The sequence below is a fragment of the Giraffa tippelskirchi genome, chromosome 11 (genome assembly GCF_054371585.1).
Source record: "Giraffa tippelskirchi isolate mGirTip1 chromosome 11, T2T-mGirTip1v1.2.pri, whole genome shotgun sequence".
Lineage (NCBI taxonomy): Eukaryota > Metazoa > Chordata > Mammalia > Artiodactyla > Giraffidae > Giraffa > Giraffa tippelskirchi.
In genome coordinates, this window is record NC_137285.1 from 117,772,241 (window position 1) to 117,786,980 (window position 14,740).

Here is a 14,740-nt window from a genome sequence, read left to right on the forward strand (position 1 = left end):
GGTGCTCCGTGTCCGAATATTTCAGGCCAAAAGTGCTGTTTGTCCTCACAAGAGGGACCGGGTCGAGTTGGAGGACACCGCAATCAGGCGGAGCGCGGTGGCGGTGCCGGAGCGGCGGGTTTGGGGCGGGGGGCCTGCGCGGGGAACTCGGGGCCCGCCCCCGCCCGGCTGACAGCCGCCCTCCGACCACTGCGGCCGCGCCCCCTCCGCTCGGACCGGGAGGGAGAAGGGAGGGGGCCGGGCCCGGGGAGGACCGTGTGAAAATGAGGCCGGGGCTCGGGGGCCGGGCGGGGCCGGGCCGGGGGTGTCAGAGCGCGGCGGGCAGGGCGCCCGCACACACCTCCCGGAGCCGCCGCCGCGCTCGCCGTCCGCGCTCCCCTGCCTCTGCCCGCAGCCGCCGCGCCTGCCATGGGGGTCGCGGGCCGCGGCTGCCCTAGGGCTGCCCCGGCGCTGCTGCTGCCCCTGCTGCTGACGGCGGCCGTCCCGCCCGATCGGGGCCGCGCCGCGGGGCCGCCGGAGGGTGAGTGTCCGGCCGCGGAGACGCACCTGGCACGCCGGGCGGGACGGGCGCCGGGAAGGGTCCGGGTCCCCTCGCGGGGGGCATGCTCGGAACGAGCGGGATCGGGGCTCGGATGCGGGGCTCCGCGTGGCCCCTGCTCCCCTGGGGCCCCAGCCGCCAGACAGGCCAAGGCGCCGCCACCGCGCGGGTTAGAGGCCGGGGCCTGAGTGCGCGGCCGGGCCTGGGACCCGGGGCTGATGACAGTTCCCGCTTCGGTCCGCGTGGAGCGCCTGCTGGTCAGACTCGCGCGGGGAGCAGGGCTTGGGAGCCTCCTCTGCGGAGATGGGGAAACTGAGGGCTCCGGCCGCGGTCCAGAGTGAGGTCGGGGCCGGGAAGTTCTCTGATGGGCTTCGGGAATGTTTCTATCCGTGGAACAGCTGCTGTTGGAGAATCGGGGAACCCCCGTTCTGCACTAACTGGCCTTGCAATACTTTCAAAACGTTTGTTTTTAGTTCACGTGCTAGAGGGATATCAGCCAAGGAAATACTTCTTCTGCCCAGGCGGGTTTCCAGGTTGAGAGGGTGGGCAGCGGTGAGGGGCTGCGGGTGGGGGCACCACTCCCGCTTTGCCCGGTTGGAGGGCTCAGGGTGCTGTGCTCAGAGCCCAGGGCGAGCTGTTCCCCCCATATCGCAAACCCTGAGAAAGCTGACAGACCCTGCTCGATTTCTCAGATCATCTTTGCCGACTGGATCTTTCCTTCAGCAGGCCTTTACCATCGCCTGCTCATGTCCCAAGCACTGGGCGCGGCCTCAGGGACACAGACCCAATCTGTAATCGACCGTCTAGATGGCAAGAGAGGCAGGAAAGCAGTGACAATGTGATATGCGAGCACATCCTGGGGGGCATCTCACCTGCACTCTGGGGTCCTGGCACGCTTCCTAGGGGAGGTGGGTCTGAGCTGTGTAGAGAGGGCATCCCAGTCAGAGTGAACAGTCTGTGCCTGGAAACAGACTGGCACAGGGGCCTGTGCCAGGGGCCTGGAAATCATATGTCAATCCCAGGACTTCCAAGATGGTGAGATGTGAGGTAGGGTGGGCTGGTGGGAGATGATGCTAGAGAGGGACCAAGGCCAGGTCATCTAGGGAGACACCCTAGGAGCTGCTGTACTCTTTTGCAGATGTGGACGAGTGTGCCCAGGGGCTAGATGACTGCCACATCAATGCCCTGTGTGAGAACACACCCACCTCCTACAAGTGCTCCTGCAGGCCTGGCTACCAAGGGGAGGGCAGGCAGTGTGAGGGTAAGTGACCTGGTAACCAGTAGTGTGTGGGCCACCGGGGGAAGCCCTCCACCTCCTCAGCGCTTGTAGTGGTCACTCGTATTGGTAAAAATGCTTCTACTCCCATACTCCCACCCCAAACCTGGGTCACATCACCCATTCTCTGAAATGTATTTCAGATCCTTAAAAAACTGGGAACATCAGGTTTTCCCCAGAGCTGATCATACAGTATTATCTGCCTCTGGCTCTGAAATGCCCTTTGGTCTAGCTTCTGCAAAGGAAAAGTGGTGCTTTAGTAGTGTCTTTCGGTCCCACTCAGTTTGGGGGCAGAAAGTGAACAGCTGTGTTGATCAGACAGCCATGCCTGCCAGAGCAGGGCTGATCCTTCACTTCCCTGGGGCAGCTTGTACTCTCACTCCGGAGTCTGAGTGCCAGAGTTCCGCCCTCCCCTGAGGCTCTGATGACTCCATCTTGTCCATGACTTTGGGCGGTTTGGCGTTGTGACCTGCCAAGCTTTAGAGCTGCACCAGGAGGCTGCCTCATTTGGAGCTGCAGGTTTGCCCCAGCCCTGGAAAAGTGTATGTGGAGGGATGTTTTAAGCCCTTAGAGCTCCAGATCTGGGAGCCTGAAGGCTGGACTCCGCCATATTGTGTTCTGGGCCACGAGGGATTAGCTCGCGTCAGGAATTCTGAAGTTGGGAATTGGCCGTAGAGTGGACTCTCATAGGAGCAGGCTGCTCCGGGGAATGGAAGTTGTAGCATGTTGGAGCTGGCAGGGCTCTTCTGGGAGCTCTGAGCCAATCCTGTCTCTCATGTTACTGATGAGGACATGGGGCTCAAGGGAATTGGGAAAGGGATTGTGGGCATGCTCACACAATTAGCCTGCAGGTGGAAGAATGTTAGATAAGACTCCAGCTCCGTTGCTGGCCTCACATCTCTCCTGTTCACTCAGCTCCTGGTGTCCCTCTTTGGTTGAGTGTGAAATCCTATTACTTATAGTCTCTTTTTTGCATGAGGAACAAAACTCCCGCCTCTCGCATCAGAGATGTGCTCCTGGTCAGGTTCATAGCAAGTGGGGTTGGGGGACCGTCCATAACGCCCTTCTGTTTCTTCAGGCTCATCTTTTCCTGGAGATAGACAGCCATCTCTCTCTATCTGCCCTACAACATGGGAGGCCAAAAGACTACCTCTCTCTGAAACATTTCTCTGTCAATTCCTCCATACCACATCCGCACTGTATTAAATATTCTATGTACAGTACTGGAATTCACATATGTTCATACCCTGCTTGGGGATAAAAATGTTCACTTTTTCACTGTGACTTCCAATCACTGTATGCTTTCTAGGGGTAGAAACCATGCCATGGTTTCTTTTGAATAAAGTACATATTTAGTAAATGATATTAAATGACAAGTGGCAAGAGTTTCGTTATTCTTAGCTGTTGAGTTTTGCTTATCACAATTGAAATTGAATTACTAATAGTTTAGAGTGAAAAGTTTGCTATTTAGTTTAAAAGAATTAATGATTGGCATCACTACTCTTATACCTTTAAACTGGTTTTAAAAATAATTTGTGATTATTGTCATAAAAATCAATACAAAACAATACAAAAATGTGTGAAATAGAAAAGTAAAGATCCTCCTATTCCTTTATCCACAGGTAATCATTGTTAACAGGGAGCATGTATTCTTTGTAGTGTCATTTTCAACCAATACCCTAGAAGGATCTGATCTTTTGAATACTTGTAGTATTTGTAAACCTAGCAAGTAAGGCTCTCCCTGTTTAGTTTGGATTTCTTGGCACAGGGATCCATAAGTGGAAACTTTCTTCCAAGAAGGGAAAGGAAAGAAAATGAGGATTGCAAAGACTCAAAGATACAGATATTCAAAAATGTAACTCCTCAAGTGTACTTTCTGGCTTATTCATTTTTAAGCCTCTGGGGTCCCGTCTGTGGTATCATTTGTGTTGTGATTATCACCAGAGTCACTTGGCCCTATTTAAGTTCAAGGATGGGAACTGGTTTGCTCAGAGTGAACAAAATTTTATCCTCCACAAATTTCTTCTGCCAAAATGTTGGAAAAATGAAAGTATGGGACCTGAGTATTTTTAAAATAATGTGATTCAGAAGTGACTTTAGGTGAAGGATGTTATATTCTAAATGATCTTTGCTTATATCCCAGACTTTGGAGAAGGGATGTTTCAGTTGTCAGTATTCATTATATGGTCCTTATTTCTCAGTTTAAGGAACTGCATCATCTAGGGATGAATCTAGATTTGGCCTTTGTATTTTTTTTACTTTTGATTTTGAAATAATTTTAGACTTCAGAAAATTTGCAAAAATAGTGCAAAATTCTTTACATATGTCTACTACTTATTTTACCATAATGTTAGCAACTTACATAACTGCAATAGAGTATTAAAACCAGGAAATTAACATTGGCACAAAATTATAACTTAACTATACAGACTAACTCAAATGTCACCAGTTTTTTCCTAATGTTCTATTTTTTCCCTTCCAGAATCCAGCTCAGAGTCCCGCAGTACATTTAACTGTTGTCTCCTTGTCTCCTCCAGTCTGTGACAGTTCCCCAGTCTTTCCTGGTCTTTCTTGACAATGACACATAGATGAGTACTATTCAGTTCTCTTGTTGGTGGTATGTTTCCACATGATAAAAAGTGATGTGGTAGGAACAGACACAATAAGAGACTGTCCTGTGTTTTCTCATTCTGCGTTTTTAATAATACAAAAGTGAAACTTTTGGCAAGGCTGCTACAGAACTATTTTTGAGTGCTTTTCAGTGCATCACAGCTGGGGTACACGATGTCAACATGTCCCACTACAGGTGATATTAATCTTGATTACCTGGTTAAGATGATATATTCTGTGTTTCTCCACTTCAAAGTTACTTTTTTTCTCGTTTCAACAGAGCTATATCTTGGGGCAGATACTTTCTGATTATGCTAATATCCTGTTTGTTCTCAAATTTTTGTCCACTGATTTTAGCATCTAACTGTGGATCTTGGCTGCATCAGTTGTTACTGTGAAGTGTGCCTCTTGGTAGTTTTGTATTTCTCTTGTTCCTTGTACATCTATTAATAGGGCTTCTCTAAGGAAGCTCTGTCCTCATTTCCCATTTATTTATGCATTGATTTATGTGTTTACGTATTTATGCCAGTATGGGCTCACAGGTATTTATTTAATTATATAGTTATTTATTTTTGGCTCAAATTGTTCCACCTTTAGCCATCGAGAGCTCCTTCACATGATCTCCTGTGTCCTGTTGACATGCCCCCATCCTTTTTTGAGAAACTCCTTATTTTCTGATACCACAAAATGCTCCAGCCTCAACCTGTATTTTCCCCTCCCTAACCTTGGAATCAACCACTTCTTCAAGGAGCCCTGGCTTTCCTTTTATTGGGAAATGGTGTATGGAAACCAAGATCTGGATGCTTGATATTTTCATTGTTACTGGGATGTCATTCTTCCTAGGCCCTCTCAGTGGACAGAGCTAGGAAATATATGTATGTATACTAACCCACACATACACGCTTATCTATTTTTATTCCTTTTATCTATGCATTTCTCTCTATATTAAAAACAGTGAGTTACACTGATACTTCAGATTCCAAAGTAGTATCACAGGATTATTCTAACCTCCCTCTTGGCTTATTTATAATTTCTTTCTCTAACAGTGAGAAGCCTGGCTCTCATTATTTGCAATGTGTGTATGCTTGTTCAATCCCAGTATACACATAAAGTATATACATAATTACTACTCCCTAATCCTGTGGGTAAAACAGATATAATAATTAGGGTATGGTATTTATATACAACTGTTTTTGTTTTCAGCTTTACAACATCCAGTCAAGTTATTATTTTTTGAACTTCCTTAGGCTAGTACTTTTCTTCCCCATCCCCTTCAGTGTGGCTGTGTTACTCGTTTAGAGTACTTTGGGGTTCATTTGTTTCTCTCTGTATTCCATTTTTTATCTCCCCTCAGTCCCCACCTCTGCTTCCTGCTTGATGTGTGTGTATGTAAAACATCACCATGGTTCTGAGTCAAAGCTGTACAAAAACCAGAGAAGTGTTACTCCCTCCTCCTGTTCCTATCCTGCTTGCGTTCCTAATTTCCACCCCTTTTCCCACAAGCCATGGGTCACCAGTCTCTGTGCTTTCTGGTTTCTCCTTCCTATGTTTCTTTTGTACAAATAAGCAGCTGAAAATGTATTTTCTTGTTAACTACTTCACTAAGTTATAATTTACATAGCATAAAATTCACCAATTCTAAGTAATGTACAAATCAGTGATTTTGAGTAAATTAGTTGAGTTGTACAATCACCACGTAATACAATCTTCAAGCATTTTCCTTGTCTCAGTTTCAGCCCCAGTTCCAGGCAACTGCTAACCTATTTTCCTGTTTCTGTAGTTTTGTCTTTGTGACCATTTCGTCTAGATGGAATTATATAATACATGGTCTTTTGTTTGGCCTCTTTCACTTAGCATAATGTTTTTGAGGTTCATCCATGCTGTATCCTATAATGATATTTCATTCCTTCTTATTGTTAACTAGTATTTCATGGGTGTTTGGGTTGTTTCAACTTTTGGGCTATTATAAATAAATGTGTTGCTGTGAATATTCACCTGCAAGTCTTTATGTACACGTGATTTGGCATTTCTCTTGGATATATATGTAGGAGTAGAATCTTTGGATTATGTGGTAAATTTGTGTTTAATCTTTTAAGAAACTGCCAAGGAACTTTCCAAAGTGACTTATTACTATTATTATGCCATCTTGTTACCATCAGCAATGTATGAGGATTCCCATTTCTCTGCAACCTTGCCAACATTTTTCATTGTCTTTCTTTTTAAAAATTAATTAATTGATTTTTGGCTGTGCGAGGTCTTCTTTGCTTTGTGTGGGCTTTATCTAGTTGTGGCAAGTGGGGGCTACTTTCTAGTTTCAGTGCGTGGGCTTTTCGTTGTAGTTGACTTCTCTTGTTGCTCAGCAGAGGCTGTAGACCCACAGGCTTCAGTAGTTGCAGAACAGGGGCTCAGTAGTTGTAGGACATGGGCTTAGTTGCCCTATGGCATGTGGGATCTTCCCAAACCAGGCGTCAAGCCCATGTCCCCTGCGTTGGCAGGCAGATTCGTATCCACTATACCACCAGAGAAGTCCCTGTCTTTTTTATTATAACTGTCTAGTGAGTGTGGAATGGTATCTCGTGATTATAATCTGAATTTCTCAAATAACTAACGATGTACTTTTTTTTATGTGCTTACTGTGTTAGTTACTCAGTAGTGTCTGACTCTTTGTGACCCCATGGATTGTAGCCCACCAGACTCCTCTGTCCATGGAATTCTCTAAGCAAGAATACTGGAGTGGGTTGCCGTTTCCTTCTCCAGTGGATCTTCCCGACCCAGGGATCGAAGCTAGGTCTCCTGCATTGCAGGCAGATTCTTTACCATCTAAGCCAGCGTATTGTCTTTGGTAAAATGTCTATTAAGATCTCTTGCCCATTCTAAAGTTGGGTTGTTTGTCTTATTGAATTATGAGTCTTTTATGAGGTATGTGATTTGCAAATATTTTCTATCAATTTGTGCTTCTCTTCACTTTCTTAATGATGTCTTTTGAAATGTAAAAGTTTTAAATTTCCACAAAGTCCAATTTATTAATTTTTAAATTTATGGATTTTGTGTTTTGTGTTATATCTGATACTGTATCTAAAAAAATCTTTATCTAACCCAAGGTCTCAAAGATTTTCTCATAAAACCTTTATATTTTTTTCTCTTAAAAGTTTTCTAGTTTTAGCTCTTATATTTAGGTCTCTGATGTATTTTGTGACTTTTGTGTATGATATGGGATAAGGGCCTAAATGAATCTTTTTTGCATGTGGCTATCCAGTTGTCTCAGCACCATTTGTGAAAAAGACTATCATTTCTCCCAATAAATTGCCTTAGCATTTTTGTCTAAAATCAAGTGACCATAAATACAAGGTTTATTTCTGGACTCTTGATTCTGTTCCAGTGATCTGTTTGCCTGCCTCTATGCCAGTGCCACACACTGTCTTGATAACTGCAGCTTTATTGTAAGTGAAAATCCTCCAAATATGTTTTCCTTTTTCAAAATTGTTTTAACTCTTGCTGCTGCTGCTGCTAAGTCGCTTCAGTTGTGTCCGACTCTGTGCGACCCCACAGACGGCAGCCCACCAGGCTCTCCCATCCCTGGGATTCTCCAGGCAAGAACACTGGAGTGGGTTGCCGTTTCCTTCTCCAAAGCATGAAAGTGAAAAGTGAAAGTGAAGTTGCTCAGTCGTGTCCGACTCTTAGCGACCCCATGGACTGCAGCCCACCAGGCTCCTCCGTCCATGGGGTTTTCCAGGCAAGAGTACTGGAGTGGGGGGCCATTGCCTTCTTCGTTTAACTCTGGAGTCTTTTGCATTTCCATGTAAATTTTAAAATAAGCTTGTCTAATTCTGAAAAAAAAAGCATGGTGGAATTTTATGTGTATTTATATCTCCTTATTTTTTACATGAAGATAACATATGACAAATAATCTTATGCGTTTTGATTTTTTTACTTATTAGTATATTCTAAAAATCACGCCAAATCAGTTTGTAGAGATCTTTCCCATTGTTTCTTTTTAACAGCTGCACAATATTCCACCAAGTAAACATACCTTAATTCTTCAACTACTTGTTATGAACATTTAGGTTTTTTCCAGTATTTTGTAGTTACAAATTCTGCAGTGAATAACCTTATGTATATTAATTTTACTGTTGTCGGAGATTCCTAGAAGTGGGATGGCTGGTTAAAAGGTAAATATATATATTTCTCTACACTAAAGAAATAGTGCCTGTGTGGCTTACTTCTATTTTACTCCTCAGATATTGATGAATGTGAAAATGAACTCAATGGAGGCTGTGTCCATGACTGTTTGAATATTCCTGGCAATTATCGCTGCACTTGTTTCGATGGCTTCATGTTGGCTCATGATGGTCATAATTGTCTCGGTAAGAAAAACAGGTAGAAATGGTAATTATCATTTACCTCGTCTCTAGCACTCCACCCCTTTCTTTTCTTTGACAAAAACATATTCATTAAAAGAAAACTGGGATCAGAACTTGTGTTTTCTGGCTCCCCAGAAATCATACTCCCTAATAGAAAACCAGGGTAAGTATTTTAGTTTTTATGTGGTCATTCATAATATAAACCCTCCATTGTCCAAGGAGGTGGGTGGATATTGTCATTAGTACTTATTGACTTTCTGGCATTGACTTGCTACTTTTAAGATCTTTAGTCTTGTGTTAAAAGGGTCTTGATTTAAAGCTATTTCTTTAATCCTGTAAATACCTCTATTCCAGAATCATGTAAAACTATTTGTCCTAAATATCCCACATGTGTGGTTGGATCTCAGCCAGATAGACTCCCCTCTTTTTTCTTAAAAGAGAGAGAAATTCAAACAGAAACCTTCCATTAACATCCTCCTAGCATCCCACAAACCAAAAACATCTGTTAGAGTTTCAGTCTCTGAGTTAGGAACTGCAAAGAGCATTGTTTACATTGGTTCCTTATGCTAGGAATAAAACAGAATTTAAAAATAGCAAGCAGTTGGATAGGGTTGAATGTTGGATGGTCTTAAAAGATGTGGCACACCTGGAAGGCAAGTGTTTATGGTCTATTTGCACTTGAAGGCTGATGTTAGCAGTGGTACAGAAGGATATCATGGGACTCAGAGGACATCAGATTCCTTTGGCATCAATCCTTCGTGTGGTTGACCCACTGATGTCCATTTGGCTAACCAAGAGCAGCTTGAGCCAGGCCCCACCTCTGCGGGGACAGCTAATTCAGATGCTCCCTTGCTGTGCAGTGGAAACGGCCACTTGATCAAATGCTTTGAGATGAGCGTGGTGGTGGTGGTGATTTAGTCACTAAGTTAAGTCCGACTCTTGCGATCCCATGATCCCGTGGACTGTAGCCCACCAGGCTCCTCTGTCCATGGATTTCCCAGGCAAGAATACCGGAGTGGGCTGCCATTTCCTTCTCTAGGGGATCTTCCCAACCCAGGGATCAAACCTGTGTCTGTCTCCTGCATTACAGGCGGTCTACTGTATTGCAGGCAGATTCTTTACCGACTGAGCCACTGGGGAAGCCATAAAAGTCACTAAGTGAGTATAGGCCGAACTTGTATTTTGAGTGTTGGGGGAAGGAGAGTATTTGGGACTCAGGCCTGATATGACCTTTGTCATGTCACCTGGAGCCCCATCCTGATGTTGACTCTGTCCCTTCCTGTCTGTGTCTGGTATGAGAGGTCCAGCACTGGTTAGACCACTTGGCCTTCCAAGCCTGCAGCTCTCAGGGAGAAGAGATTGAGGGCTGGGAGTCACTAACCCCTCTGCAACTTTCTAGGTCATCAGCACCACAAAAAGACACATTAGAGACACAATCCTGAGAGCAGCAATAAATTGAGATTACTTAAAAACTTAAAGAAAGAAATTATATTTAGTGTATAATTTACAGTATGTTTAAAACAAAAAAATTTCTGGGGGAAATCATTTATTTCCCTTTGATTAGCCAGTGGCATGTTGAGGATCTGTAGTTGACAGAAGACCCATTGATCACAGTTGCACCCAAACTCACAGCCTGGGGGAAGTGTGAACTTCTGAAGAACAACACACAGAACTGTCCAAGAGTTAAGGACTAAGGACCTTGGGTTGGGTTGTTTGGAGTAAAGGCCTGCTCAGAAATCCCGAGGCCCCAAGTCCTTCCTTGCCTGGCTGCTAACTCAGGTATTTCAGCAGACTATTTCCATTTCCCCCTCTCTGGAGTCTCTTTCTGGGTTTGGTAGCAAGAGTCTGCCTTGCAGAAAGGCCCTGAGCATCCACTGAGTACCTCTGAAGGGGCTCAGGATTCTATGAAAAGGAAGGTGAGAGAAAATACAGTGATATGTGAAGAGCAGGGCCAGCACACAGAGAAACCTCTCTGCCATTTGGACACAAAAGAGCAGAAGCATTTTGTGACAGGAAAGGAGCTCAGCATCAAAATTTAGGAGAGGCAGTTTCCTGTGTTCTCTTGGATGGCCCCTGCCTCTCCTCGTCCCCTGACCCTACACCAGCTGCCGGTATATGAGCCAGGATATGCAGAGGGCAAACACCACTGAGTTCTGGCTCTCTACCCAGATTGCTCCAGGATCTTGGGTGCCTGTGAGCCTGAAAAACAAAATGTAGCTCTTCCAGACAGCTCACCCCGCCTGAATTCCATTTCTGTTTATTGAATATCTAGGATCACAGAATAGCTACTAGGTCTTGTAGCCTATTAGCATCACTTGAGAAGTTTAAAATGACACCACTGTCCAGGTCTCATCCAAGGCTAGTTAGACCAGTGTGGTCCGGATGTCAGTGTTCTAACCTGCAGCCAGGTTGTGAAACACTGTTTTATGCTCTGCAAAAACTCACCAGCTTAGTGTGCATGTGAACTTTTGTATTAATTCATTCCCTGATAGCTCAGTTGGTAAAGAATCCACCTGCAATGCGGGAGACCTGGGTTCGATCCCTGGGTTGGGAAGATCCCCTGGAGAAGGGAAAGACTACCTACTCCAGTGTTCTTGGGATTCCCTTGTGGCTCAGCTGGTAAAGAATCCACCTGCAATGTGGGAGACCTGAGTTCGATCCCTGGGTTGGGAAGATCCCCTGGAGAAGGGAAAGGCTACCTACTCCAGTGTTCTTGGGCTGCCCTTGAGCTCAGCTGGTAAAGAATCCACCTGCAGTGCGGGAGACCTGGGTTCAATCCCTGGGTTGGGAAGATCCCCTGGAGAAGGGAAAGACTACCTACTCTAGTATTCTGGCCTAGAGAATTCCATGGACTGTATAGTCCATGGGGTTGCATAGAGTTGGACACAACTGAGTGACTTTCACTTTAATCCGAGTGCATCACCCAACTTGATACATTTCTGATTGCTTTGGAGAAAAGGAATAGTGGGTGAAGCATGGGGTAGGGTGGGGCAACTCAGAGGCAGGCCAGGTGTTGGTGTCCAGAGAGGCAGATGGCTCCTGCTCACCCCAGTCCTCTCTGCAGGAACAGCTGGGCCAGGTGTGTCCCAGCATCTCTCACCCTCCGGAATGTGCTCCCTTCACCCTTTGGCACGGAGAAGGGCAAGTTTGTTAGGCTTCAGGGGATGGCTGGAGTCCCATCAGTTTAGAAAGGCATCTGCTTCGTAGTGTGGGAGGACGGATGACTGTAAGATCTGAAGCTTGAAACCAGATAACAGATATTTAAATGTGAATGTTCTTGTTACAGATGCCCCCAGGAGCTAGTGATAGGCACATGGGAAATCACGGCTGGAGAAAATAAATTGCTTTTCACATTAGCCTTCTCCTCAAGCCTCTATCAGATCTGAGATTTTTCTGGAAGCTTCCTCTTCTTTAGCTCTGATGATGCTATGCTCTTCTTCTTGTTTGTTCATGCATTGAAGAGTTAATATGTGCCTGCAGGTTACAGGGCTATGCTAAATATATTTTTTTAAAAAATCTGTCTTCAAGGAATTTGCAATCTAGTGGAGAGGGATAAATAAACAATTTTGAGGAGTCAAAAGGTACAAATTTAAAAAAAATTTTTTGAGAATGCTTAGCGGTAAGTGTATTGATGGAGCCATGTACAGGAGTGTGTGTGACTCAGTGGAAGAAAGGTCCTCTAACCTTGCCCTGGCGGCACAGCACTGGGACAAGGCTCCCTCCCTCGCTGCTGATGGCTTCTTTATTGGGGCTCCTGCTCTCTCATCCTGCTACCCTCAGTGTTCTCTGAATTCTTCCTCTGGCCATCTCCTCTCTCTCCTTTCCTTTCCCTACCTACACTCCTGTGTTTGACTTTCTCAGCTGCCTCTAGCATTTTATCAGGACACCACAAGTAAGTGGTTTTCAGAGCTGTCTTCACAGCAGGCTCAGGTTTCCCACAGCCGACTGGATCTAGCCCTGAAGTCAGCATCTCACATGTATCAACTCCCTGCCCTGCTGGGGACCAACCAATCTCCACCCTCAGTTCTTCCCCATGTTTCTCAGCCACCTCACCCTATGTCCACCTGACACCTTGTCTATAGTTCTCTTTTATTTCTTCCATCCTAGGCATCCCCTCTGTTGTCCCCTTCTCCTCCTGTCCTCAATCTTTCCCAGCATCAGGGTCTTTTCCAGTGAGTTGACTCTTCGCATCAGGCAGCTAAAGTATTGGAGCTTCAGCATCAGTCCTTCCAATGAATATTCAGGGTTGATTTCCTTTAGGTCGCCAACTCAATGGGCATGAGTCTGAGCAAACTCCAGGAGATAGTGAAGGACAGAGAAGCCTGATGTGTTGCAGTCCGTTGAGTTGCAAAGAGTTGGACGCGACTGAGTGACTGAACAGCAACAGGCATCCCCACTGCCAGGCCCCAGGTCAGGTCCCCACTGGCACCAGCCATGGCTATTTCAGGCACATGGCTGAAGCTGGACTCCCAGCTTTCAATTCTTCCCTTCCCTGTGTCCTTCCCCCAGTGCTGTCTTATCCTTCCCAACATGAGGGGCTGACCGTGTCATCCCAGCTCCTGTGATTTCCAATTGTCTCTCTGATGAAGTGGGAACTTCGCCTGGTATTTAAGGTCCTCTGCAGTGTGACCCCAATTTGTTTTCCCAGCTTGATCTCCTGTAACTTCCCTACCTGTACTTCAGTCAAATTGAATGACCCACAGTTATCTGAACATATTCCATGTCCCCCAGCCTTTCTGCTACACTCACGCCCTTTCTTTGGCCTCCAGTCCCTTCTCCTGATTTATCATTGAAGCAAGACTGCAAGGCCCACGCCTTCATCAGCTTTTCCAAAGAACCCATCCTGATACCCACAGCCAGATGTGACCTCCGTCCTCTGTACCACCATTTACCTTACCTCAACCTTTACTCATACAGTGTCTCTTTCCCTTTGCTTAAGGCGATGCTCCTAGAGCCAGGGAATTGCATCTTACTCATCTGTGTTTTATTGTCTCCTCTAGCACTGAGCTTTGGAAAGAGAAGGTAAATACTTACTGGACTGATTACGTTGTGTCCAGGTGGAGGGCCTGTTTCAGGGAGCCACAAACCTGTGAGGGCTGGAGTTAAATTACCTGCAGTCCTACTGGCTTCAATTCTGAGAGCTTTTGTGACACAAGGACCTGAAGAGGGACCTCATCTCTGCTTAGCAGGAGCTGCTGGGCAGTGGGGTGGGGAGTAGGGTGGGGGGTGGGAGTGTGCTGGGGAGGGGGTGTGTGTGAAGCAGCCCCACAAGCAAAGGCTCAGCCTTCTCCCCCTGCAGACGTGGACGAGTGCCTGGAGAACAATGGTGGCTGCCAGCACACCTGCATCAACGTCATGGGGAGCTACGAGTGCCGCTGCAAGGAGGGCTTTTTCCTGAGTGACAATCAGCACACGTGCATTCACCGCTCAGAAGGTATCGCTGCTCAGCTGGGGGGGAGGCGGGGAGAGGGGCAGGGTCACATCTGAGAGTCCCCCTACCCGCCAGTGACTCTAGAGGAAAAGCACACCATGTATAAAGTCTGGAGGCCTGAGGACGAGTGGGCAGGGTATTGCAGCTTCACCTTCCTCACCTGGCAAAATGAGGGAGTTGGTCTGGGTGAGCTCTGAGGTCTCTTCAGACTCTCACAGTTGCTGATTCTAATCTCTAAATAGAGCACATTTCAAACATGATGATGTCTCAGGAGAAACGATGATCTGCCAAGTTTTTGAAAAAGATGCTGCAAACCACAGCACCAAGTGTGAGCCTGCTCTTGGTGGGGAGGGAGGGAGGGAGCTGGAGCCTTCCTGTGGAGACTCAGTAAACTGCCCTGTTTTCAGCAAGAGCGGGCCTTCCCTGTATTTTGTATTTTTGAACTCTGACCTCTGGGATTCCAGGGGGCAGGTGGACCCCTTCCCCAGACTGGGGGTCTCTATTTTAGAGTTTTCTACACCCAT

The 14,740-nt window shown here is 46.2% G+C and overlaps 1 protein-coding gene across 6 annotated transcripts in view; it reads left to right on the forward strand.

The window, feature by feature from the left end:
* Positions 1–224: 224 nt before the first annotated feature.
* Positions 225–14,740, forward strand: part of SCUBE2 (signal peptide, CUB domain and EGF like domain containing 2) — a 68,039-nt gene continuing 53,523 nt past the window's right edge. For 5 of the 6 annotated variants that reach the window (XM_081540726.1, XM_081540728.1, XM_081540727.1 and 2 more), the window contains exons 1-4: positions 225–520; positions 1,677–1,799; positions 8,663–8,788; positions 14,085–14,219. In XM_081540726.1, the coding sequence (XP_081396852.1) occupies positions 409–520; positions 1,677–1,799; positions 8,663–8,788; positions 14,085–14,219 (496 nt within the window). In that variant the 5' untranslated portion in view covers positions 225–408. Of the gene's footprint in view, positions 521–1,676; positions 1,800–8,662; positions 8,789–9,894; positions 9,944–14,084; positions 14,220–14,740 lie in introns of those variants that run through there. The other variant, XM_081540729.1, reaches the window with a different exon arrangement.